At 39.3% G+C, this 25,760-nt stretch overlaps 3 protein-coding genes across 3 annotated transcripts; 1 reads left to right on the top strand and 2 right to left on the bottom strand.

Annotated features, from left to right (window-relative positions):
- Positions 1-1,003: 1,003 nt before the first annotated feature.
- Positions 1,004-1,631, bottom strand: LOC144663600 (ATP synthase peripheral stalk subunit F6, mitochondrial-like). The gene has a single exon (XM_078524617.1). The coding sequence runs from the start codon at positions 1,569-1,571 to the stop codon at positions 1,257-1,259; it is 315 nt and encodes a 104-aa protein (XP_078380743.1). The 5' UTR covers positions 1,572-1,631; the 3' UTR covers positions 1,004-1,256.
- A 52-nt stretch (positions 1,632-1,683) lies between these two features.
- Positions 1,684-12,358, top strand: LOC144663584 (porphobilinogen deaminase-like). Its single transcript, XM_078524599.1, has 12 exons — positions 1,684-1,742; positions 3,063-3,135; positions 3,837-3,886; positions 4,996-5,051; positions 6,444-6,521; positions 7,365-7,442; positions 8,014-8,089; positions 8,533-8,646; positions 9,237-9,275; positions 10,255-10,374; positions 11,151-11,204; positions 11,590-12,358. The coding sequence occupies exons 1-12, from the start codon at positions 1,695-1,697 to the stop codon at positions 11,854-11,856; spliced, it is 1,053 nt and encodes a 350-aa protein (XP_078380725.1). The 5' UTR covers positions 1,684-1,694; the 3' UTR covers positions 11,857-12,358.
- Positions 12,359-12,890: 532 nt separating this feature from the next.
- Positions 12,891-25,074, bottom strand: LOC144663578 (calsequestrin-1-like). Its single transcript, XM_078524589.1, has 13 exons — positions 24,670-25,074; positions 21,909-21,993; positions 21,691-21,757; positions 21,133-21,166; positions 20,821-20,926; positions 20,168-20,241; positions 19,517-19,603; positions 18,462-18,508; positions 17,683-17,728; positions 17,288-17,342; positions 15,303-15,403; positions 14,773-14,847; positions 12,891-13,987 (listed from the first exon to the last, which is right to left on the bottom strand). Exons 1-13 carry the CDS (start codon positions 24,940-24,942, stop codon positions 13,817-13,819), a joined length of 1,221 nt encoding a protein of 406 aa, XP_078380715.1. The 5' UTR covers positions 24,943-25,074; the 3' UTR covers positions 12,891-13,816.
- Between the last annotated feature and the right edge of the window lie 686 nt (positions 25,075-25,760).

Here is a 25,760-nt window from a genome sequence, read left to right as displayed (position 1 = left end):
AATCAAGAAAGTTTTCTCTGCGACGAAATACAGTTTATGGACATATCCTAAGCCAGGAACAGCGGAAAAGCAACATATCAGTAACCATTTACTGCTAACCACTGAAAATGACTCACATTAACAGTTAAAAACAAATCGCTAAGCGCTAAAACGTTACTCGCAAACTGCTAACCGTGACAAATGGCGTAGTGCACGCGCGAGATGCAAATGTTCAACTCGCTAGGGAGGGGATAGGAAAAATGTAACAGACTCCAAAAGCGATTTCATAGAACCTGAAAACAACTGGTATAACTTTTAAAAACGCGTGGTGACCCCCACTTTTTATTTTATAAAATGTAAGTGGTAAGTCTATAGAGCACATGTTTAATTTTTCATTAAGTGAAAAAAAAATTTAGGCCGATTTTCTGGCCGTGCAAGTGAGAGCTGCTAGGGTCAAAAATGGCTCAAACGCAATCATTTTGTTAATAAAAACGTCGATAACGCAGTTCCGAAAACATTATTTGTTAGTTATTGTAAAGATTGTTATATTTAATGTTGATTTTGTTCATGAAAAACCAATTTCAAATGGAATTTGCAAGGAAATTGTATTTAGTTTTACTTTATTTTAAAATGCCACGTCAGCACTTTTCTCCAGATTTCAAACCTAATTATCTCGAAAATTTGCGTGGCTACCCCCAATTTTCTTTTTGAATTTTAGTAGCCCTTGGTAACATCTACATTTCTTGTATAGTAATCGGCTGGGCAAAAATACTTTGTTATTAGTAGGCACCGTCCTTAAGTGTATAATGTTCCCTTGAAGGTCTGTTTGCATACCAACTGACTGCAGTGTAAAAGGCAATAATTGATTGAGCAGAGTTTTGGTGATACTGAAAGGTACAATAAAAATGTGACACTACTGTTATATAATGGGGTCCCTGTCAAATCTTGCCAAACTGCACTTGACTCATACCCATACATGTGTAATAAAGGGCAAAATAATTATTTAATAAATTATTTCAAAATATTTGTTTGAAAGACAGATTTATTCCAGGAAATGACAGTGATATATAAAAAAACACCACTTTCTTTACAATTAACACACTGCAAGAGTCACAATCCAAATATTTTAAGTTTTTTCTTGTAATGTCTTGAGCTTAACACATTCGTCAAATCCGTCATAAGTCAAAGTCAAATCCCAACACGGTCCTTTTGATCAAAGTCTTGCTTCTGTTATTAAAGATCATTAAATATTGGACATCAGACCACGTGACCCTTCTTCATTTGGTTGGAAAACTAAATCTTGGAAACTCTTCAAGATCTCCTTCTCCAAAGCGCTTTCGTATCTGTTGCCTTTCCACTTCTACTTTAGCCTTCTTTTCGGGCGTAAAATCAACTAAATCTCCACCGGCGGCTGTGCTCTTCTTCTTGTAATCTTGCAACTTATCCAAGAACAATTTCTGTATGGGATCAGCGCTCTTGTCTCCCTTTGCCAGTACAACAGCTGTCATACCGATGTTTCGTCTACAAGTGGCCATAAATGACCTAGTTGTTCCCGAGATCACTTGTGAAAAACGAAAAACAGCCGCCATCATGTAGCAAACTTCTCCGCTATATTCAAAATGGCGGAACTTGACCGTGTATTGCGCCGCCTCGTTCTGAAGAGAAGGCGATATTAGTCTCCAGTCTTTTACCACGTGATACAGAACTCGGTCAATATGGCGGATCCTGGAAAGATTGTGAAAGTTGGTTCGCGTAAAAGTCAGGTATGTGATTTGCAACGAGAATAATTTCTGCAGTGAGATTGTTTGACATGAGATGATTTCTGTAGCTACTACTTCCGATCGCCATAAAAGACGCGTTTATCATCTATCTCCATGCAAAAATATTATTCTGGATTCCTTTACTGTCGGCAGACTGCTCCAATATCTTAGATTCGATCGATGTTGCGAACTGTTTCCAAAGTAAAGGAATTTAAACGTAACATATCAGCAAACTTGGTAAACTTCCAGCTCTTAGGAAATTAATGTTTTTGTTCATTGTTATGAGATCTATCCTAATCCCTGCTAGCCTTTAGATGATTTCTTAGTCGCGTTCAGTACAATGGGGTGGGGAGAGGGCCGGTTTAGTGATATGGGTACGGTGGCTAGGGACAAGATGCTCGAAATTTCCCATGAGGGTAGCAAAGGGGTTTATGTGTGACACGTGAAAAGGGCAAAGATTAATCCATGACACGTGAAAATAGGGCAAAAATTTTACCATGATGCGTGAAAATAGATGGAAAAGACATGTGATTGGTGAAATTTTGCTGTTTCAACTATATGTGACGCGTGGATTTGGTTAAAATTTTTGCGTGAAACGGGATCACGGGACCCCCTTTGCTACCCTCTCCCAAAAAGTTCCTAAAATTTTCTTCAAAATTTGCTCTTAAGTTGCTCCAAAATCCAAAAAGTTGTTTGAAAGTTCTCGCATAAAATCAAAAACGTTGTTTTTAATAGAATATTCTACATATAAATTATTTGCTAATTTACCTTTGTCAAATAACAAAATGTTTTGTGAAACATTCGAGAAGAAAAATAAGCGATAGGAAAATAGAACGACGTTTCGATGACGCCATGTCATCATTATCAAGTTAAAATTATAATGCGGAGTTCAGGCTTAAGTAGTGATCCAGTTTTCTGTTTTAAAGAAATGCCGCACGAAGTTGGACTGTTTAATTTATGAAATGCTCTTTATTAGAAACATAAAGCCGAAACTTAACACGCAATCAGATTCTGTGCGTGCTAAACTGTTTATTTAAATCTTAATATGCTAATATATTATCACACCCTAGATCACTATATAAGCCTGAACTACGTATTATAATTTTAACTTGTCGTTCTATTTTCCTATCACTTATTTTTCTTCTCAAATTTACCTTTGAAGGTAAGATTTCTTAGCATTTTCACCCAAATGAACTGCAAGAAAAATATCTAAATAACATTTTAAATGACCGAGTTATTGAAATAAATTATTTTAAAAAAATTATGGAATAAACTTGCTTATCTTGCCTTAAAACTTCACTTTGAATTTTTTATATTCAAAAGCTGGCGCTGATTCAAACTAATGTCATTGTGGAGGAATTAAAGAAGACTTTTTCCGACATATCCTTTGAAATTGGTAAGTACATTAAGTACTGTCAAAGTGTTTAGGAGGTGACATGGCCTAGTGGTTACAACCCTCCAATTTAAGACCATTTTAGTCGCCATGGCGACTAACATTTTGGAGCTGGCAACTAAAATTGAACCAAGGTCGCCAGCCTGGCGACTAAAATTGAGAGGAATGATTGAAAGCATCAGCTTAATTTGGTGACTAAAGTGTTTCACTGGCGACCAAAACTTGAGTAGTTGGTGGCCAAATGGCCACTAAGGAAAAAGATAAACTTGGAGGGTTGGGTTAGGGTGCTGCACTTGAAATTCAGAGGACCTGGGTTCAAATCCTGCACCCTGCCTTTGAAGACTGCAACAGAAAGGGGGTTGTTTTCAGAGGCAATGATCTACGGTATATAAATTATTGTAAATTGAACAATGATCTACCATGCAAAATTTCACAAGCCTGGTTCTTACTACTTAGTGGCATTACAACATACTGTAAAAGCAAGGTCGCATGATTGCAAACAACACCATGGGGTGATATTTTATGTCACGAGTTTGAATTACACAATATACCGGTAATAACGTAAAAGGAATATAATGACATATTAAGCATGAAGACTAACAATTTTATGATCCCTTTTGGACTATAACAAATATGCTGTGGACCTCATAGTAAGTTAATATTAAGTTACCATATCTGGTCTTCTAATGTCAATATTTTTTCAGTTTCCATGTCTACAGTGGGGGATAATGTTCTGGATAAAGCATTACCTAAAGTAAGTCATTTAACACTTAACCCCTTGCCTACCAAGGACGTATATATACGTCCCCTCTGTTGTCACGCAACGACCGAGGACGTATATATACGTCCTCAACCAAAGGACACCACTGAAAGCCTGGTTGTTTGCGATGCCTTGAATAAATCATCCCCGGTTGTTGAGAAAGGTCTGGCACTACTTTCGAAACACCGCTGACCCAATAAAATTGCTTTCTGCTCGGACAATTTACAAAATGGCGGCTCGTGTGCGTGAAGGCCGAATGGACATAGATTAAGCTATTGCTGAAATTTTTGCCGATCGCGACTCTGATGTAAGCAATTTAAGACACAGCGAGTTTGAGCCAAGTGATTCGGATGAGTCTTAACAAAAAAAAAGAAGAAAGTGGCGAAGAAGAAGCCTCAATCGATCGAAGAAATTGAACCTCCAAATGCACATGGTCAAGGAGTTCGCTAGGGAGCTGTACGAGTCAACTGTACAGTAAGAGAATGCGGAAAAGGGAGAGGAATTTATTTTAAATGCTTAATCTAGGTGTACTTTAATATTTTATCTGAAAATATGTCATTGCTTAGCCAAATTTAGAATCTCATTAAAAATTCAATATGGCCGCCGGTCGCTTAGTGTGTTTGGCTCTGGTAGGCAAGAGGTTAATGACTGGTCTCAAAGGAAACAGTTAATTTTGTCATAATCATTGAGATTCAAAGGAAACAAAATTAACTGGTTTCCAGAGGGACAAGTCCTTTATATAGCACAACTTAAAGAGAACAGCGGCCATCAGCTTACATTGACAAGTGGGTAACACTCATAATTTTTACACTGTTACCCTTTGACGTCATGTAGTTTTTGCAATGTTGCCCCCTCAGAGACTATTGGAATGGCAGGAAACAGTTAATTGTAAGATGTCATGTGACCTCAAAGTAGCTAATGAGAGCGCACACTGTTAAGAAAAAAATTCCAGCTACATGTATATAGCAATGATGAATGTTTTACATTGACAATACTTGGTGCAGTCATTCACACTTCAGTAAATTTATTTGTGATTTGTAGTTTGACCAATTGTCATGGATTAAGATTTAATTATTAGAAATGTTTATTTGGAAATAACACAGATTGGAGAAAGAAGTCTCTTTACAAAGGAGTTAGAAGTTGCTCTGGCTAATAAAAGGTTGGTGTCAGTAGTGAAAGCTGTTAAAGAAATTTTTGGCCTACTTTAGGAGAACCATATTCTATTATTTAATATCATTTTTGTTGGTTATTTGGTAATCAGTTTTAGTATATATTATACTCAAACAGTGGATAGCGTTTTTGGCGCGCGCTGACTGGCTACCCAAACATTAACTCTGAATATCCTTTGCTATTCATCTCCCAACAACTGGCACGCGAAAACTGTACTCGTTAGCGTAATAAACTAGTCAAAAATCATCCTTTCGGGCTATATTATCTCATATTATCTCTATATTATCTATATATACTAACAACTTTTCACCTCAGTGTAGGTGGCTAGTGGTGAACACTTCAGTGAATAGTTGTTAAATGTTACGAGGGTGGAACAATCAGAACAAAATCTTTAAGAGTCCCACATGTTCGAACCTATGACATCTGGTATACATGTGCAACTGGTTGGGACTGTATTCTTTTTTCTGATTGTCTGGCACACTTGGCACATAGCTGACTACCATCTTATCATGAACTCGCTAAGCTTCACAATTACTGTCACTTCCTTTGTAGAGCGGTTTTCACTTGAGTGTCGTAAAACCAAAACCAAAGTAATTACTCTGGCCAATCACAAAGGTCACAGACAATCCAGTGAACCAATCAAAACTCGAAGCAAATACATGTAGTTGGCACGAAGCGCGGGAAAACGTGCGCGAGCGAGTCATGATTGGTATTGGTTTTACTCCTGATTGGCCGAGAAAGTGGCGCGAAATTTTTAAACCAATCACTAAGCGTAGTGAACGCAAAACCAAAGCAAACGCAAATTACTTTCGACACTCAAGTGAAAACCGCTCTATCGCTCAGTGTTATTGTATAAGATGAAATTGTCTAGCCTGCAGGCATATTTTAGCAAGTGAATGCATTTTGATCCGGGGAGGGTCATCTTGGATTCGTACTTGGGAGAGGATTGGAGAGAGGAGAAATTGTGTCCCAGGGAGTAAGAGTGAGGCTGAATGTACAGTGAGAGAGAAGGGGGAGGGGAAGGAAAATTCTAGCACTTTTTCTTGCTTCCAAGCTTCTGTTTACCCTCATCCAACATGGCGGTGAATCTGCTTGATTGCAAGCTAATACTCTCACGTGCCCATAGAAAATGCCTGCTCTGCAAGCTTGAAAATGTCAGACAGCCTTATTATTACAAGAAATAAACTGTCACCCATAATATTTATAAATTAAATTAATAATCAACTATTTTCACAGTTATTTCTAGAAATTATGTCACATATCATTACTAGAAAAGAAAAATGAAATCCAAATTTCTAATAAATTAATAATTAACTGATTAATTGTCACAAGTAAAATGTTCTCATTTGGTTTCGGTTTTTCTTCCTTTTGTTTTTTATAGTGTTGATCTCGTGGTTCATTCACTGAAGGATCTTCCATCTACTCTCCCACCAGGCATGTTGATTGGAGCTGTCTTCAGGTAAATGATTTTAATTAAATCTTACGCAATATTAGAGGGCTACAGGGAGCACAGTTATTTGCTTGTTTTAAAACTAAGATCTTCTTCATAGTGAAATTGGTTCCTGGCCGGTCCCTCTAGAAGTTCCAGTTTAGGTTCACTCTTTCTTTTGAAATTCTGGTCTGTAAAAGGGCCCCTCTCCCCCTACGAATTTCCACTGATCCTCCATGGGTGGGGTATGGATATTTTCTGGAACTGCACATTATACCAGCAATGCCAATTTGGAAGCCGGCGTTCGGGCTTTTGTCAGAAATAAAACAATGAATGTGCTAATAGGAGTTATGGATGAACATTGGCAATAATTTGAAAAGAAGTACAAACCTCCCATATATTCTACTTGATCTGGAGTAATCTGTGCTAACCATTATGAGAGCCCCTATTAGAGTAAAATTCTAACAAGCAACATGGCATTGAAGCTGATGAAATGAGGAAAACTGACAAGACTTGTGTTGAAATTCTGACAACAAAGTGCAACCCTTTTAAAATATTACAACCTGAAGAGGTATAAAATTCAAACAGGAGAAATTCAAGCAGGGGAGCAGGGGTGGCGCAGTGGTGAGAGCACTCGCCTCCCACCAATGTGGCCCGTATTCGATTCCGGCCCGTTACCATATGTGGGTTGAGTTTGTTGTTGGTTCTTGCCTTGCTCCGAGGGTTTTACATGCATACTCCCCAACAGGGTTTTGAGTTAGGCCACCATGCACTGCATACTGGAAGACTTAACTAGTATAATATAATGCAGACAGACACAGTTAGATTCACACTCTGATTGTTTACCTATTTTCTATTTTTTTTTTTTATCAGGCGAGACAGTCCCTATGATGTGGTTGTTTTTCATCCCAAACACAAAGGTTCTACTCTTGCTACATTACCTAAAGGAAGGTGAGTATGAGCATTTATTTTTTAACATCTGAGTGTATTCCTATTAATAGTGACAAATAACCCGATAATAAATTATTGACTGGGTATAAAATATAAAACTGTTACAGACTACTCATTATGGAGTTTGGTCAGCCCCGTTAGTACTGGCAATTGGAGTAGGGTAGGAGACAGGGGGGGGGGGGGGCAAGATTCTTGGAGGCAGGTGAAGAAAGGGGTAACAAGAGGGACTCCCTATGTAGAAAGACCTGGGAGAAAATAGTAACAGTTTGCGATATTGGGTAGTTTTTTGCAACTGAAATTGCATTGGGAGGTGGGACCCATTGAGTATTATACCCCCTGTCCTCCGATCCCCTGCCCCTCACAAGATGAGGTCAAAAATAATTATTGATGCTAGTGGTGAGATCATAATGGACCACCAGAAATAGCAATGAAAGGCTAATTTTGTGATGACTGATCTCTTACACAATCACTGTAGTTATCTATGGGCTTAATTTATTAGTAATACTGCTTCATTTATGGTCTTTCTTTAAATAAGTGAATCCATTGCTTTATCTTAATATTTCTCTTTTAGTGTAATTGGAACAAGCTCACTGAGGCGCAGTGCACAACTTCAAAAAGCTTTCGCACATTTGATCATTGAAGATGTTGTATCCTTTTAAAAAGGTTTTCAACTTTGCCAGATTGCTCAGATTTTAGCATAAACCCAAGCTTAACGATTTAAAACATTTTCATCCAGCATGGGGGGCTAAACGAGTAAACAATGTTTGATCATACATCGGAGAAAGTGAGCCCACAGTGAGCCTGCTTTGTACATATAACCACTGAAATTATGCCGTGATGTGTTATCTTCTTATTCCTCATGAGTGCGCAAATAATTCAAAAGGGTGGAAAGTAAGCATTTGGGAAAAATACCAGATAACCAGACATTTTAGTGTGTAATATAAAACTGTAATGCTGTACATTTTTACTCATCATTATTTGTATTTTTTTGCCCTTTGTGCTTGCAAGACTTAGAGGAATACTACACACTAAAATGTCTTGTAAGATTTTATATTTCAGTTGCCCTTAACAGCGTCTCTCTTGTAATCAGCGTGGGAACCTGAACACAAGACTTAGCAAACTTGACGCTGGTGATAAGTATGATGCTCTTATACTGGCAGCTGCTGGGATGGAGCGCATGGGCTGGGCTGAACGGATCGAGCAGGTGAGAGATGGATTGCTACTTTCTCTTTACCTTATCATAACGAATTCATGTTGATGGGTTGTGAGAATGAAAAAAAATCATCATGTAAGAAAACATGTAACTGAAATGTCTAAAGATTTAATTAATACAGTCAACTCTCTTCAACAGACACCTATAAGGTGGACATCTGTTGTTCGTTCCGTTTGCCATTTTTCAGTCACTTTACTGTGACTAAACTCCCTATTAGACAGACACGAGTTAACTGTATTACCGATGTACAGGTTTGGAGAGTTGGTTTTTCACAGTGCCGTGTTTCGCAAAAAAGCGATACACATCGAGAAAAGACAACATAGTCGTGGAAGGTTCTAGGTAGTAGACAACGTTATTTGCATAGTGGAACCCCGTTAACCGGACCACTTCTAGACTGCCAAAATCTGGTCGTATTATTGGGCTTAAAAGAGGTATTAGCAAAAAAAAAATAAATAATAACGAGTTGACGGTATTAACAAAGCCGGTGATCATAACTCGTGGTTCTTCTGTACCAAAATTAATGACGATTTCTTTTTTGTCGGAATTTTTTACAGAAGTGTTTTGTCTTTTTTCTCGCAAAGGTTCTTAGCGCTGATGAATGCTTGTACGCTGTGGGACAGGTTTGTGATTACATTGATATGTGTTCTTTTAAAATGATAGTTTTGTTTCTCTTTAAAGGCTGTTCAAAAATATGTATTTTTGTCATAGGAAACCTAAAAATAATGATCCATTTTTATTAACAATTGCTACATGAGAGCACTGAACCTGTTAACAAGCGTCTTTGGCTGCGGTTGGCTGGGATGAAAATGGATTACAACTTGAAAAACTGAGGTTTAACTTTTCAAGTTGTTCCCGCGCGTCTTCAAAAAAAATCGATATTTTATAGCAGTAGCTTGATTTCTGTCCAAGGTTATATCTGCCTTAAGATAATCAGATTAAGTTGCCTATCACTATTTCAGAAGAGTTTTGACCAAAAATCCGCGAAATCCCCCTGACGTTAAGTGTAAACGGAGTGAAGAAATTTTTAAAGCGGGACATGCATTAGAGAGGGTCAGTGAATACTGTGTGTTAAAAATACATGTACGTTGCTTGTTAAAAATTTCTCAAAGTTTGAGATGGCTTTGTTGGTAAACAAATGTTTCGTAGTTAGTGCTTGCCTTCTTGTGAACGTTTGAAATGACTATTTTAGCCAACTCTTTGTGTAAACGAGTTTAAGTTAAAGCTCTAGTTTTGATTGTTTTAAAATACAACAGCCACGCCCCTCTTTGAGAGTTAACATACATGTTACATAGCGAGCTCAAAGACGTCCGAAATTTGGCGCGAAAAAATACGTTATGTTTTTTCCGAGCTCCGTGTATTGTCTCCAATTGGTTGTTGCTCGGTTGTTAAAGTTTCGTGTCCGAAGATCGACTTATTGGAGACATTACACCGATTTCTGTAAGGTCTTCTCCATAAGTGTGGATTTTTTTTTTGCGAGTTGAATATCAGACTTTCCTTTCGCAGTAAAGAATTAATTGAAGACGAAAGAAGTCTGTTGTGGAGATGTTTCTTTTCTGCCTGTATTCAAATAATTTTTAAAAGCGTGTTTCTTGTTCTTAGGGAGCGCTAGCTGTCGAAGTTAGACTTGATGACAAAGAAACCATTGAACTGGTGTCCAAATTGATTGATAACCACACAAGTTTGTGTTGTGCGGCCGAGAGAAACTTCTTGAGGACCTTGGTAAGAAGTTAGCTAGTTATAACCATTTAGTGTGCTAGTGTTACGAAGAAGAAGAACAACTTCTTAACTCAGCCCAGAGGTTTCTCTTTAATTTTAAGCATAAAGATTATTGTTTACAGTGAAATGCATTGTAGAGCGGTGTTGAGTGTTAAAAGTAATTCGCGTTTGCTTTGGTTTTGCATTAGTTACTACGTTTAGCGATTGGTTTAAAAATTCTCGCCACTTTCCTAGCCCATCAGAAGTAAAACCAAAACCAATCGTGATTCGGTCACATGCGTTTTCCTGCGCTTTGCGGCGGGTACATGTTTTTACTTCGAGTTTTATTGATTCACTGGATTGTCTGTGCCCTTTGTGATTGGTCAGAGTGTTTATTTTGGTGTGGGTTAAATAACGACACCCAGTTGAAAACCACTCTATCAATATCAGCCGTTTCATTTTCTTTTAATTAAAACACGTTTGGAACCTTGTTGGACGCTGTTGGTTGGTTTGTTGCCTAGCCAACCAAATCTAGCCTGGCCCGATCGGCAAGCGAAGGGAGCTGAGAAGAGCCTGGGGGAGGAGAGCCTGTTCACAGGCTAACGAAATCCAACGTTAGTGTCCACCCAAACTAACATGTTTTAAAATATTTTTGTCCACGCAACCGTTTAGGGTCGGACACTATACGCTTGCATAAAAAGAACCGGATCCAATTATTCAATGACATGATCTATTTTACCCCTTGACGAGTGACTTGTATGAAGTGCAAGTTTTGAACATTGCCGCTGTGTTTATTGTAGGAAGGAGGATGCAGTGTTCCTATTGGTGTCACTTCTAGCCTGGATGGTAATCAGGTATCGTATGTTCCATATGGTAATTTGTTGAAATTTTTACAGGGCCGCTGTCATTTTAAGCTAGTCTGTAGGTCTATTCCTTTCCTATGGATTGCACTAAACTGTAAAGAGTATTTTTTATTTCACCAAGGATAGACCGGTAAGGTTACCTGGGTGGGGGGGGGGGGGGGGCGTTAAAAATGTTATAAGCCGATGACACATGGGCTAAGGGTTTACAATGCCCCCCTTCCCAATCCCCCTTGGTAAATGCCCCAGGGAGAAAAGAAGAGAGCACTTGGACAAGAGTTTTCTCGACCCCTTCCGGCCTCTGTGCTTTCCCTCCCAAGTGCTCTCTCTTCTGCAAATCATCTCTTGGTAGGATGACACAATGTTTCCATTTTTTCAGATGACCATAACAGGCGCTGTGTTTAGTTTGGACGGGAAGGAATGCATCAAGGAGACTGTAACTGGAATTCTTCCCGACCCTGCTGTTCAGGATGGAGGCTGCCCTCATGCCGTGCTTACTGAGTCCAGTATTTATGTCCCTGAGGGATTGCGTGACGCTCTTGTGGCAGCTGAGAAGCTGGGAGATCAGTTAGCGCGCGCTTTGATCGACAAAGGAGCCGTGGAAGTGCTCCGTAAAGCCAGAGAAGAAAAAGATCTCGCTCATTAGTAAACAGATCGTGTTTAAACGGACCACGTTTGCCTCAAAATATTTACTGGGTGTACCTTAGTTATCAACTCGTGCCCATCTCTGGTGTCCTATTGCTAACTTTTACCGAGTAGTTTTTTTTTAAGTTATGAACCTCAAATGGTCAAAAATAGGGTATCTTTGATAACTTTTTACGTTGCCTTGGGAACGAATTTTTACGTTAATTTGCTCATTGGTAAAACCAATACAAATTTTACTAAAAAAATTTCTCAACGTTATTGGTGTAGCGGCAATAGAATGCCAGACGGCTATCCGTAAACGAGGGTGCGAAGACTGGGTTTCCTTGGGGACCCCCTTGGGAGCCTGTAAAGCAAGAGCAAAGGCAGTCCTCCCAACTAGTCACGCAATTTTTTCCTTTGTGTCCGTGACAATGCAGAAATCAAGTCGTAGTGAAAGATTAATTTCATCCTACAAAATATTTTTTTAATAAAAGAGGTAACTAGAATAAAGCAAATCATCAATAACACACATTGTCTCATTTTGTTTGTCATTTCTGCCCTTTTGTATGCGTTTTTGTTCAAACGTCACTTGAAAAATGTATGCTATTAACAGTGCACAGTGCCCTAGCTTTCTGTTAAAGTTATTGTCAACACGAATTCGAAAAGCTTCAAAACACCCTTGCCTGTCTAGCTGGCGGGTTTTTTTTTTCTCGCAAGTGCTTTGACTTCGGCGTCTGAGCTCATCCTCGTTCCCAGGGTCTTCGTTCCCTTTGACCAGCGGTCGGGAAACGAGCGCTCGTTTCTTCAAGCCTGCGTAGAAGGGACGAAGACTCGAGGTACGAGAATGCGTCCGAGCTGCGAACGCAAACGGCTAAGTCACGAGGAGACTGAGGAGTAGCGAAATATATTTCCTCGTGGCTTCATCGCTCGCCTCGGCCGCCGAATCCAAAGCAGTCGCGTGCAAAAAAGGAACAAAAATGCCAAAAAAACACCCAGCCTTTCACAATAGCTGAAAAGCGGCCAAACAATAAAACAACGCAAGGAAAACACCTGATGTGGAATGTAAAATTTAATGGCTATTTATTCTCATTTTCGTTCGCAGCCTGCTCTCAATATAAAGTTCCATATAAATCCATATATTATTTTGCCACCGAGAAGTCATATTGCGAGTCTGGGGCCCCGTGGTTTTCGCACAAATATTAAAAGCTAATATTTTCTACCTACAATATTTAGACCTAGAATCGTCAACCTTCATAATATTTCATAGACCATTTAACTTAAAAAGATCGCCTACCCGTTATGATCACAAGTTAATTTGAGACGCGTCAAATTTGTTTGCCCTTAACTACGACTGAAAATTACCAGAGAATTTTAATTTTCTAGCTATTTATGTGAGCATCATTTCGATTTTGGGATGCAAAACTAGTTTTCCTGGTATTTGATAGTATATTCACTTGTCCACTGTCAAATTTACTGCAATAAATGAAGTAATTCATATAAAAAATATTCAACTATTTAGCCAAGCTAGTTATGTAAGTAAGCTGAGCAGATTTTCAATCACCGACTTCACGATTGGTTTAAAAAGCTCGTGCATTCTAACCAATCAGAACAAAGATATGACCTTGACCAATCAGCTGCCCAATTCAAACCGACCGTGAATGGGCTTAGCACGAATTTTCCCGCGCTTGCTAAAATTTGGCTAGTAATTGGTTCATCATTTATTTCCGGTCATAGCTGTCAGTTCGTGACGTGTATAAACGTCAAAACTTTTTTTATCCTCTTGCATGTACAACAGTTATTGAAAAGTCGCTCTATATTCGGGCGAAAACCCAAAAAAGGCTATTACTAGCTGTAATTATCTTTCCTCGTATCTCTGGAGGAAACGAGACAACTTGCTCGCAACACCTCTGCAGTGCTTCGCACGTGGTATAACCTCTACTTTCGAGCTTAAATTTATTATTATCCTAAAATCAGATCTTAGGTCAAAGTTCCTCTTTTCTAATTGGCTCTTCTTTCTCTTCACCCTGTGACGTTTCAGTAGAATTCACTGGCTCTTTCAGCTCCACTTTTCCCGCCAGAATATCTTCAACCCATTGTTGCAGGTGACGCAATTTGGTTTCTTTGCCTTTCTTTTCGAACCAGGAACTTTTGCTCTGTTTTAAAGAACATCAAATTTGTATACAGTCAACTCTCTCTAAGACAGACACCGTCGGGACCCGTCTTAGAGAGGTGTTCGTCTTAGAGGGAGTTTAGTTACAGTAATTAAAAATGTCTGAAAAAACGGCAGGGACCATCACCAAGTGTCCGTCTTAAAGAGGTGTCCGTTAAGAGAGAGTTGACTGTACTTACGTCATCTAAGCCGTCCCGCTCGGGACGGCTGTACACACCCCTCTTAACAGACCTTAAACCCACCTGTGGTTACCCTCCCGGTGAAATGACCTCCCTGGTACCTGGTGGTTTCAACCTGGTCAAACCCCGGGGGGGGGGCCGGGGGGGGCCGGCCTTCTCGTCTCTTTTCTGTTTCTTGCGTGCTGTGGTTTTTCGTTGCTTTTCTGGGGGGTCGCGACGTGGGCTGGTGGGGTGGGGGGGGTCGTTCTGGGGGGGGGTGTGTGGGGGGTGGGTCTCGTTGTGCTGGCGGGGGCTGTGTGTTGTCTGTCTGTGTGGTGGTGGGTTTTGGGGGGTGGGGTGGGTCTTCTCCCTTTTCTTCCCCGTTTTGGTTAAAAACCTGGTGAAAATCAGATTCACCAGGTCTGTTACAGAGGGGGTCTGTACACAGGCTACCAATACAAAAAAAACGTTTAGAAAACATGTTAAATTGAGGTATACTGATGTCTGAAGCATACGAGGTTTCGAATGCAAAACGCTCAACTTAACTTACCAAGCATTTAATTTATAGACAAATGAATGGGAGAAAAATAGAGCGAAATTTTTTACTTACAAGTTTTGGTTCGATTACCCCAATTACAGGGGAGTTAACATCGATATTATACGACTGCTGCCAGTAGTCACGCATCTGAAAAAATAAAGGAAAAGATGCAAAGATCAAACTAAAATTTAGCTAGTGTACCTATGAAAGCTGTTTGTGTTACGTGACTGCTAATTTTTAGCTTTGTAAAAAAAAAAAAACATCTTATTAAGCTCATGGACCAGAACTTTCGTCGACAATAATTTTTATCGTCGTCGTCGTCGTCGTCGTCGTCGTTTTACAAACAGGACGTTTGTTCGCAAAAGTACTTTTCCGCACGTGTCCAGTTTACTCCGTGACTTCATAAAATTTAGTTACATCGAGATGGAATCGAACCGGAAAAGGTGCCCCATCTAGCAGATTACTTCATTACTTTTAGTCACGCAACGCTTCTCTCTACTAACTAACGTTGCGTGATGTTGATAACGGCCTCGCAGACAATCTGTCTAGTAAGAATCACTAAAGAATTGAAATACAACAATCAAAGCACATTTGTAACGAACCGTAGGGAACGGATCTGGATCGACCCATAGGAAGTTTAATTTCTTGTTGTCGCCATAGCGCCTGGCCAATGACTTCACCAACGAGAAGAACTGCATGCCATCTTTTAAAACAACAAGAAGAATTCGAATTTTTTTAAAATCAGCAACAATTAACAATTAGTTTATGCTTTTACGTGCATTATCGAGTTATGGTGCATCCGGGAAGTTTGGAGTACACGACAGAATCGTAAGGGTTGCTCGAGGCGATAGTCGAGGGCAACTCTAGCTTCTTGAGTGCTCTCCAAACTTCCCGCGTGCTCCATAAAGGTCGGAACATACTAGGCGACAAGTCGCTCCGTGTGTACTTCTCCAAAACAAGTCGCTGCGACAAGGCGTTTGTTCGGTGCACAAACAGCGAATTTGGAAGAGTAAGAATGCGAACTAGTTTTCCATATTCAATATGGCGAAAATACATGACGCTCTCTCATTGGTTAATTTATATTTTGTCGCAGCGATTAATCGCAGACGTGTACACACGCTGCGACAACGCTGCTATCGCTCATTTTGTCGCTGCGATGTGTCGCACGAATTCAAACCAGTTTGAATTCGTGCGACATATCACAGCGACAAAATTCTGTCGCAGCGACTTGTTTGTCGCAAGAATGCACCATGTCACACGCGGCGACATGTCGCAGCAACATGTCGCCACGACGTGTTGGAGCGACGTGTCGCCTAGTGTGTGCCGATTGTGCACAGCTAATGAATGAATTGACTTTATTTTACGAGGGTTGCACGTAACAGTCTTGCGACTAACAAACCTGTGGCCCTCGGATTCCCGATCGAATTGGAATTTAGAAGAGTTGGTTTTTGTGGGGGGAGGAAAACCGGAGAACCCGGAGAAAAACCCTCGGAACAAGGACGAAAACCAACAACAAACTCAATCCACATATGACGCCGGGTCTGGGAATCGAACACAGGCCACATTGGTGGGAGGCGAGCGCTCTCACCACTGTGTCATCCATGAAAAAGTCAATAAAAACACTCGCACGAGAAAAAAATTCTGGCGAAGCGATTTGCTCACGTTATCAGCGTGCACTATTGTATACAACTAATTCGAGAAAGGTTTTCGGAAGAAAAGCACAAAAGTGCACGCGACAAGACTGAAAGGTGGTCTGGGTATTCACTTTAACTTTGCATATTGGCCTAGAGGAAATGTACAAGTTTGTATTTTTGTACGTGACGATTTTGTTTTTCCTCCCAGGAGGTCTTTTTCTCTAGCTTTACTTTTTCTGTCGCATGTCTTTGAGTTTTGAAAATTCTTCTAAAATTCAGCATGGCCAAAAGTACCTTGTTTCCACTTGTCTGAAGAGACAGAACCCGTGCAAATTCGCGTTTATCATGTTGCCATCTTATTAGTATACAGCACGTGCAGTAGCTCTCTACTTCTACCCATTCTACCTTTCGGTCTTGTCGCGTGCACTTTTGTGCTTTTTCCGACAACCTTTCTCGAATTAGCTGCATACTGAATAGGCCATTTCCGAGTTACCCTTTGCCTCTGTTTTAAAACGAGTCTACGGAAATGGCCTATTTGATTGCGCGGCTCTACTAGCTTTGTTTTAACGAATGATAATAAACAGAATAGCTTTCATTTGGCTTAAAAAATATGCACAGATACAGTCGAACCCCGTTATTCCGAAGCGTCAGGGGAAACCAAAAAATAGTTCGAAATAGCCGATAGTATATGACTGAAACGCAAATTCAAGGGGTATGGGATTTAGTTCGAAATAACGGGAAATTAGAAATAACCGAGTTCGAATTTGCGGGGTCCAACTGTATTTCTTTTTGACATTCTCTGTTTCTCCCTGCTCACAGTTTACCTTGAGTGTTACCCTCGAAAAATGTTCACCTCTAGGCCTAGGGACAGATAATGTCTGAAGACATCTTCGCGCCAAAAGAGGTCATTATATTATCATTACCGTAAAACAGCGTGAAAAAGAATAACATACCGTTCGTATCAAGTCTTACGAATGCCGTTATCAGATAACCTTCCACTTTAGTCGACTAAAAGAGGAAACAAGAGAAGTTAGCCAATGAATATCCTGTCAGTGTTTCTCAGGCGAAAGAACAATCTTCGTAAAGCACTCGGTAAGCACTCGGTAAGTTCCCGATTCATATTATCCAATCAGAAAGCAGCACGAGCACTTCGGAGTACGTCGAAGATTCGCGGGGATAGAGGCCACGACTGGTATGGGAAGTAAAGGGTCGATGCAATATTATTAATCACTTGTTAAGACCGGACAACCGTGCTAAAGTTTTCTGTAGATCTGTTTGTAATTATTATAGTGATATATCTATCGTACGAAGTTGTTAGATGGTGCGACTGCTATTCATTACTGCTTACCCAAGTGTCGTGAATATCTTCAAGCCTAATCTTCGTCAAAATGCTCCTGTAATATAAAATGAAATATGAAACACGACATCAACCGTTAATAATGAATCTTTCTCGTAGTGAGAGATTTCCCGAAGGACGATTCTTGAAAGGTGGTTTTTGGCGTTGTTTTAAGACCCTTTTAACTAAATGCTCAACTAGAACTGCATACTTTTAATTAAAAGTTTATAAAGCTGTTCGTATTGACCAAAAACTATTAATGGAATTCCGAAAATAACGATTCCTAAAAGAATGGTTGAAGACCCTTTTTTATTATTTTCGCATGCGATATTCTTCCTCCGCAAAGTTCAACCCAAATTACAAAATGTTGAACATTGTTCAAGTTACTTATGGCCATAAGGCAATTTTCCTTACAACTTGCAACCCAACGACGACGACTGGAAAACACTCTAAGTTGCAGTGGGGGGGGGGGGGGGGGGGGGGGGGGGGGTCATACGTTCATACATTTTTTCGCAACTTGCAACGCGCCCGTTGAAGATTATCATCTTCAAATCTCCTGCGAATGAAAGACGCACTCTGATTGGCTCACTGCCAGTTGTGATTGACATGTTACACGCAGCAACTTGTCTTGCAACGTTGCAAAAAGTGAAGGAGGCTGCAAAAATTGGGTGTTTTGGTAATCGGCAATGCAGCGTTTGTTGCAAAGTGTTCTAAATTTTTAAAACATGTGACGTTAAAAGCCGAAAAAAATATAAAATTTCAAAAAAAAAACACGTTATACGATTACTTACTTTTTGTTCTTTTCAATGAAGTTGTTGATATTTTCTTCTGTAATGGCCTTAAATAAAACAGCAGACAAATCAGAGTAGGCATATGAATTGGGAATTCAGTTACAGTCGAACAACTCGTACAGAGGCGGCGGAGTGTTATGGAACGTGCGTGTGTGTCCGGGGGGGGGGGGGGGACAAAAACACTCAGCAGGTTTTTATATTTGGAGAAACATTTTTCCATTCTAGCAACTTGCAGTTTTCTGAGCAGTTTATTCTCTGATTGTTGTTGGAAGGCCACACGAACGTTTCCTACCATTTTTCGAACTTTTTCGAAGATGATCGAAGTTTCCTGAAGACTTTCAAGGAAGTTTCGAAGATGTTTGAGCTCACTCACGAGGACGGAAAATCTTGACAAACCAATTTTACGCTGCGCTCGCGAGATTGTCAGCACCAAAACATGGTAGGCTGAGGCCCCCTTCCCAAATTTTCGTTTGGGGGTGGGGGCTACAGACCCCCCCCCCCCCCGTTCCGCCGCCTATATATGTCGTAAGAGAACACTTTTTCAAAATACCAAGTACGTTTGCTTGTCAAATCACTGGTCAGAATCTCTCGAGTGATTTTTGATTTATCAGTACACTGCTAGTTTTAAAGCTTAGCAATTGCACTGGACGCACTGGATTCTCCTCAAATTAGTGGATCAGTTCTTGAATAAAGCATTTTTGGGTTAACAAAATCAGTGCAATTGTGTGTGGATTAAGCCTCTTGAACAACTACAGGGTATTACTCAAAATTGAGACCCCCTTTTGGGATTTGTTCACTGGGAATGGGAATCACAGACAGAAAAACAATATAACTAGGACTGGGATTTTGTAAAAATGGGGGAAACAATAGGCTGGGAAATGGAAATTGGGCAAAATTTGGGCTGGGAAAATGGGATTTATACCCCCTCCTCTTGTGGACTCTTGTAGACGACAATCTTGGCTATTGTAAGTGACCACATAGTTTACATGTAGGCTTGACATTTTGGGTGCTCGGTAGGTTCAAATGTACTGATCAAGACTCGTCTGTACATGTACCTCATTTGCGGGGTAATTAACAGGCTTCTCATAGGGCTTCAACAGTTGTATGCTTTTTGGTTTCTTGAGTCTCAGTGACTTGGCAAGCTAACAAAAAATTTAATAAGACATCGCAAAGATATCAGTATAATAATTACATACTTTCATACACAAAGTGGTTTGCAATGATATTCTAAACATTATCAAAACAAGTAATATTAAAAAATAAATCAATGGGACTTTGCAGGACTTTGCAGAGGCATTTCCACAGAGTAGCCCACTGTTTCCTGATCAAAATGGAATTTAGAAATGTTGGTTTTTGAGGAGGGAGGAAAACCGCAACCTCATACCCAGGGTCTTTGTTCCCCCTGACTAGCAGTCAGAAAAAAAGCAACCCTGGAAAGTTCTGATTGGAAGTCTGAAAATATTGGACTTTCGGTTGAACTGCACATGCCTAGTTTTTAAAAATGTGACTCAACAAAATTTTTGGTGTTTTCCTTCTGGCCATTTTATTGTTTTCAAAACCAATCAAAATCGATCCTGCAATGAAACTTTTAAGTTGCTCATTTTGTCAAGCTTGAGCAGTATTAAAGGAACAAAGACTCAATGTACGCCCACATAAAAGGTATGTTAGGGCCCTGTTACAGTGACATGTTATGTTGCATTGAATACCTTTTTATCCCAGACTGCAAAGAATGGCAACAATGGTTGGTACTGCTTGGCAGAATCCTCAAATGCTTTGATTTCTGATAGGGATATTAATCATTCAAATGATAAGTAAAAGTAAAATCTCCCCCTCCCCACCCAACCATTTGGATAGTTCCCAGTGTCCCCCTCCTCTCCACCCCACACCAACCATGCCACGCCTATGACCTTACGCTCAAGGTACCACTAGATTGCCCCAAACACACACTTCAAGTAATCTTTCAAAAATTACAAAATAGGTAAAACTACAGGACTGTATTCAATCATGAGCAATCTTTTCCAGGGTGGATCCTTTTAAAAATTGGCAGTCTCTCTATTTTGCAAAATTTGGACAACACAGAAACTAATCAGAATTTTTTCTTTTACTGCCGACCAATAATGTTGCTGTACACAATAATTTATTTTTCGCACATTATTGGTTCATTATTGGTTATTCATTAGTTACATGTAAGAATTATGGGTGGGGGGGAGGGGGGGGTACACATCTAGGCCATATTAGCTAGCTGATGCGTTTCTTTACTCTTGTCACCTTTTCACTTGACAATGAACTGATAATGTAGGGAGAAATTAGCTCTCGGCCACTCTAGTTCAGAACATGATCAAGTTTGTGCCTGTAGTACCTGGAGAATCCTTTTCCAAATAAGCTATGACTTTGCTGCCATCAACATCTTCAAACACAGTTTTCTGTTTCTTGCTTTCTATGAAGGTAACGGGAGGTTCAAACATCTGAAAAAAAGAAATTTAATCTTATTTATTGAACTCTTATATGCACATCACAAGTTTGAGAACCTGCAATTTCAAAAACATTAATTTATGGAGGAATCAGCAAAATTGTTTGTCGTGCATTCTTTTGTCATAATTTGTCATTACCTACAGTAAAGGGCAATAATATTTTGAACTATTGAATGAATATTAAATGTCATTATACTGACCTTGTGTAAAAATCCCACAAGAATATCGGCAGATCTGTTTATAAAAATAATGTAAAACAATAAGTGAATAGAGCGGTTTTCACTTGAGTGTCGAAAGTAATTTGTGTTTGCTTTGGTTTTGCGTTACTACACTTAGTGATTGGTTTAAAACTCTCACACCAATTTCTTAGCCAATCAGAAGTAAAACCAAAACCAATCGTAACTCGCTCACACACGTTTCCCCGCCTTTCGTGCCGGCTACGTGTATTTGATATTTGGAGTTTTGATTGGCTGACTGGTTGGTCTGTGTATTTTGTGATTGGCCAGAGTAATTACTTTGGTTTTACTACACTTCAATTGAAAACTGCTATATAAGACTTTGGAAATAATTAAGTTAGTTACACATATATCTACTTATATTACAGAAAGTGATGTACTTACGTAAGAAATTCAATATATTTTTGATGTTACATACAAGTGAGGCAAGTGTGCCACAGTTGTTGCAATCTTCAGAAACATAATGTCAGTAAAATTAATAAAATTGAATAAATTAATTAAATAAAATTAATATTTAAACACCTGTGTCCAAAATATTCTATCCTTTTTCCTCGATGAAAAATCATTATTGCACCAGAGTATTTCACACCTGTAAGAAACAAGAGCAAAGAACCATGTCAGTCCATAAAATCTGTCATCTGTCAATGAACTGATTTAACTGCGGGACTATACAATCATGTTGTTGTTACTACATCTGGAATCAATTTTTTAAGCCAAGTGCAGCTTGAAGAAGTACTCACCCATGCTTTGAGCTAGCTCCATGCTTTCAGCGACATTTACAATGCCGACAGTCACACCCTGTGGTTGAAGAACCCGGGCTACAATCTAAAAAACAACAACAATAAATTTCTTTTAAAAAAAAAAGAAATGAAAAACAAATGTAAAAGGCATGGTGGCCTAATAGACCTGGGAGGGGGGAGGGGGTGATACTTTCTGTAAATTCAGCTGGAAATGTGTGGCATACTTCCTGCAGCTTTAACCATATTTCAGACCAAAATGTGATTTTTCCTTTACTCTTTTTATAACCTGACCCTAAAATCAACACCCAATCTTTTATTTCAGATTTTGGTAGTTCTTATATAGGTAGGTAAGGTAAAGCCTCAAGCCAAGTGGCACCCCAGGGGGTACTCCCTATAATGGCCTATATGGGGAGGCTCCGCCCGAAAAGAGGTACCTTTTTGAGGCTTCAGGTATATAAAAGGGTAGGGATTTCACAAGTTTAGATATATGAAAGGGTAGGAAATTCTATCATGAAAATATTTAGAAAGGCCTTTAAATTAAATATTTCGAACAGACGCAACCTACATGTATGACTGTATTGTCTTGATTTATTAGTGCTACATAAAAAAATGTCAAGAAAAAGTCCTGTTTTAAGTATATTTTGTGTCGTGTAGGTATATGAAAAGGGTACCTTTTTTCTATAAAAGGTATATGAATGGGGTGCTTTTTCTGTCAAAATGGTAAATAAAAGGGTAAGGGGTTGTTACCTCAGGGCTGAGCCTCCCTGTATAAAACCTTTTTGAGTGCCCCCCCCCCACCCCCGGGAGTGGCACATACTTGCCGAAGCTTATCCAGGATATCCCGGTAGCTTTAAGCGCTAGGAGTATTTCTACTCCCCCTGGATGGGATACCAGTCCATCCAGCATTATTTCGCCGGTACCAATTTATACACCTGGGTGGAGAGAGGCACTTTAAGATCTTGCCCAAGAACTCAACAGAATGACCCCAGCCAGCATTTGAACCCAGGCTGCTCGTTCCGCAGTTCAGCGCAGTAACTATTGAGCCACCATGCCTACCACAGTTCTTACATATCATGAACTTAAATAAGCCAGCAGGCAAAAAAAATTTAACGAAACATTATTTTTAAGTTTGCTGGTACCCTGTTAACCTTTGAACCAATTGATCACAGGCATTTTTGAAGATTCTGCTCACAAAATATTTTTAGCAATAAAACATGGCTTTCTAGGTTTTTTACTCTCAGATCAACATTTTTATGATAGAGCTGCCTCAGAGCATTTTTTTGCCGGATGGTACTCCATCAAAACTGTGTCTCAGAAAAATCTGTTATCTACTAAAAATGATGCTACATAATTTTATGTGTAGTTCCAGAAAATATCCATACTCTCCCCCACAGAAGGGATTGGAAATTTCCTGGGGAGAGGGGGGGGGGTGGGGAGGTCTCAAAGACCAAAAATTTTAAAGAAATGTTTGAAATTTAACTGGAATTTCCAGAGGGTTGGGGGTTCTTTTTAAAAATCCCTTCCGTGGGGGAGGTATGGATATTTTATGGAAGTTCTACACAATTATATGTAATCAATAATTAAAAATATGAGTGAAATGTTTTCAAAACTGTCTCCAAATGGTAAGCAAAGTTTTTTGATCTCAAATTTGATTAAACTTATGGGAATTTTTGGTTTGTGATAAATGCAATTAGGGGTTGAAAGATAAATTAATATAAATATTGCAGCGTACTTCATTATTCCTAGACAATTATTATCTGCTAGTAATCAATCTCCATTTTTGAGACTCAATATTCACTGGTCACTTTTTTCTGAAAATTTTTGTTTTTAGGGTTGGAAAATTGAAATATACAAAAATTTCCACTAAGGTTATATTCAGAAATATATTCTTTATGATTTTAACTGCGAGCATTTATTTCAAACCCTCAGTCAAATGGATCCAAAAATAGAGCTGTTGGCAGGTCTTTATGTAAATTTACTATTCTTAACCTGTTTATTGTATGAATCAAAATATTATCACCATAAAGCAAATTTGAATTTTGTCTAGCTGATGAAATAAATGGACAATTCGAAACAAATGTAACAATTTCTCTTTCATCGAAGGAGATCTTAAAAATCATTTATTTTGCAAATTAAATGCAAAATATTTTGAAAGCAGCAGAAAATATTTTTGATCTACGCAAATCATGAATTATTAAAAAGCAATTTACACCATCAATTAGCGCCGGCTAATTAATTATTGATACTTTGTAGCCAGCAGAATTCTTAGTGAAATTACAATTTTTAAAATTTCGCACCACTTATTAGTAAATCTAAAAAGGCTTTCTTTTGTACAGTAGTTTGCAACCCCCTAATGGGTCTTAAATTTCTGGGATTGGATTATTTTAAAGCTCGAAAATTCTGTTTCCACATATCGTACTCGGAATCAATCCCACATGAAAATCTAAAACGAAAACAATTACATCAAAATGAAAACAAATCCCCGCTGAAGAACCGAAGGATTTATCTAGCGCAGATAAGCTAATTCTTCAAATTTGTTTCTCTTCGATAAACTTTAACACAGATTACATTTTCCCCACCATCTTTTAATAGAAGATGCCAGCCAAAAATATTTAAGATTACGTTCCAAATCCATTTAGAGCTCAAGAGCTGAGCAAAGGGGATAATCTTTCACGTGAAATTTAGATCAAGATCTTTGATTTGCGGCCGACTGACCGATTGCTGTATCGAAGTAATGTGAGCTTGTTTGACTACACCTTACCTCAAGCATTTTTTCATCCGTTTGCCACGATTTGTCGGCATCTGGGGCACTATCATCGCCAGAGTAGTAAAAAAGAACGACCATCATTCGGCTGGCTTTCAGAGTCTTGTTGAAGTGGTCTTTGGTTAGCTTCGCAACGCGTCGAATTCCATCGTCTTTTAGATAGTGGGGTAATTTATCTTCCTCCCTTTGCACTTCGTCAAATTCTTCATCCTGAGAGTGAACGCCATGAAAGATAACAGCACAATGGACAACTAAAAGGAAAACCTTCATTGCAAACTGCACGGAGACCAACTCCGATGCAACGCTCCACAATCGCTGTTGTCTATCGGTATGCACACTACCACTCGCTGGGGAAATAAAACGACGTCTCCAGGGCACCCCGGTGAGGGGTCAAAGGGTGTCACTGTCACCATTTCCGGTCGTTACACAAACTTCCGGTAAATTTTGAGTGCCTCTTATGTTTGCCATATTAGTATTTTTTTTAGTAATCTGAGTGATATCTGTATATCCGTAGGGAATTTACGAATGCTTAAAAACATGTCTTCCCGAGCGTCGAGCAGGACGGGCACAAGTCATGACTTTGACTTTCCAGTTGCAAGAAAATGAAGCCGAGCGAACAGTTTGATGTCTAATGCTTGAAATTACAGTGGAACCAAAATCCGACCACAAAAAGCACCACAAACCCGCCTGATTACGTAGCCGGGGTCGCCGTAAGGTGGGGTTTCAAATCCCTTCCTTCCGTTATTTGAGGCGTCACGCAACGTCTCCAGAATCGTTGCGTGACGAGCGAAATTTTAATTCATGCTCCTGAAAAAGTAAAAGTCAAACAAAATGGCAAAATTTTATTTCGGGCTACAGTTTACAGATCTGTATCCTTTTAAGGGAAAGCAAGTAGCATATTAGACAAAAATAATCAATTAATATCCTAGAACAGCTGAACAGGCGTAGTGTAAAAATCAAGGGAGAGAAACTGCTAAGAATTTGATTTGGATAGAACGACCTGAAGACTAATATTACAAATTGTACAATATTTTTTCAGTTTCAGAACCTAAAAGTTGTCGAAGACAGGAATTGTAAAATTCGTGACA

This window comes from Oculina patagonica, chromosome 8, assembly GCF_052425735.1.
Source record: "Oculina patagonica isolate OP01 chromosome 8, crgOcupat, whole genome shotgun sequence".
In the NCBI taxonomy this organism is placed as follows: Eukaryota; Metazoa; Cnidaria; class Anthozoa; order Scleractinia; family Oculinidae; genus Oculina; species Oculina patagonica.
The sequence above is the reverse complement of the archived record's forward strand: the minus strand, read 5'-3'. Positions and strand labels throughout refer to the sequence as shown.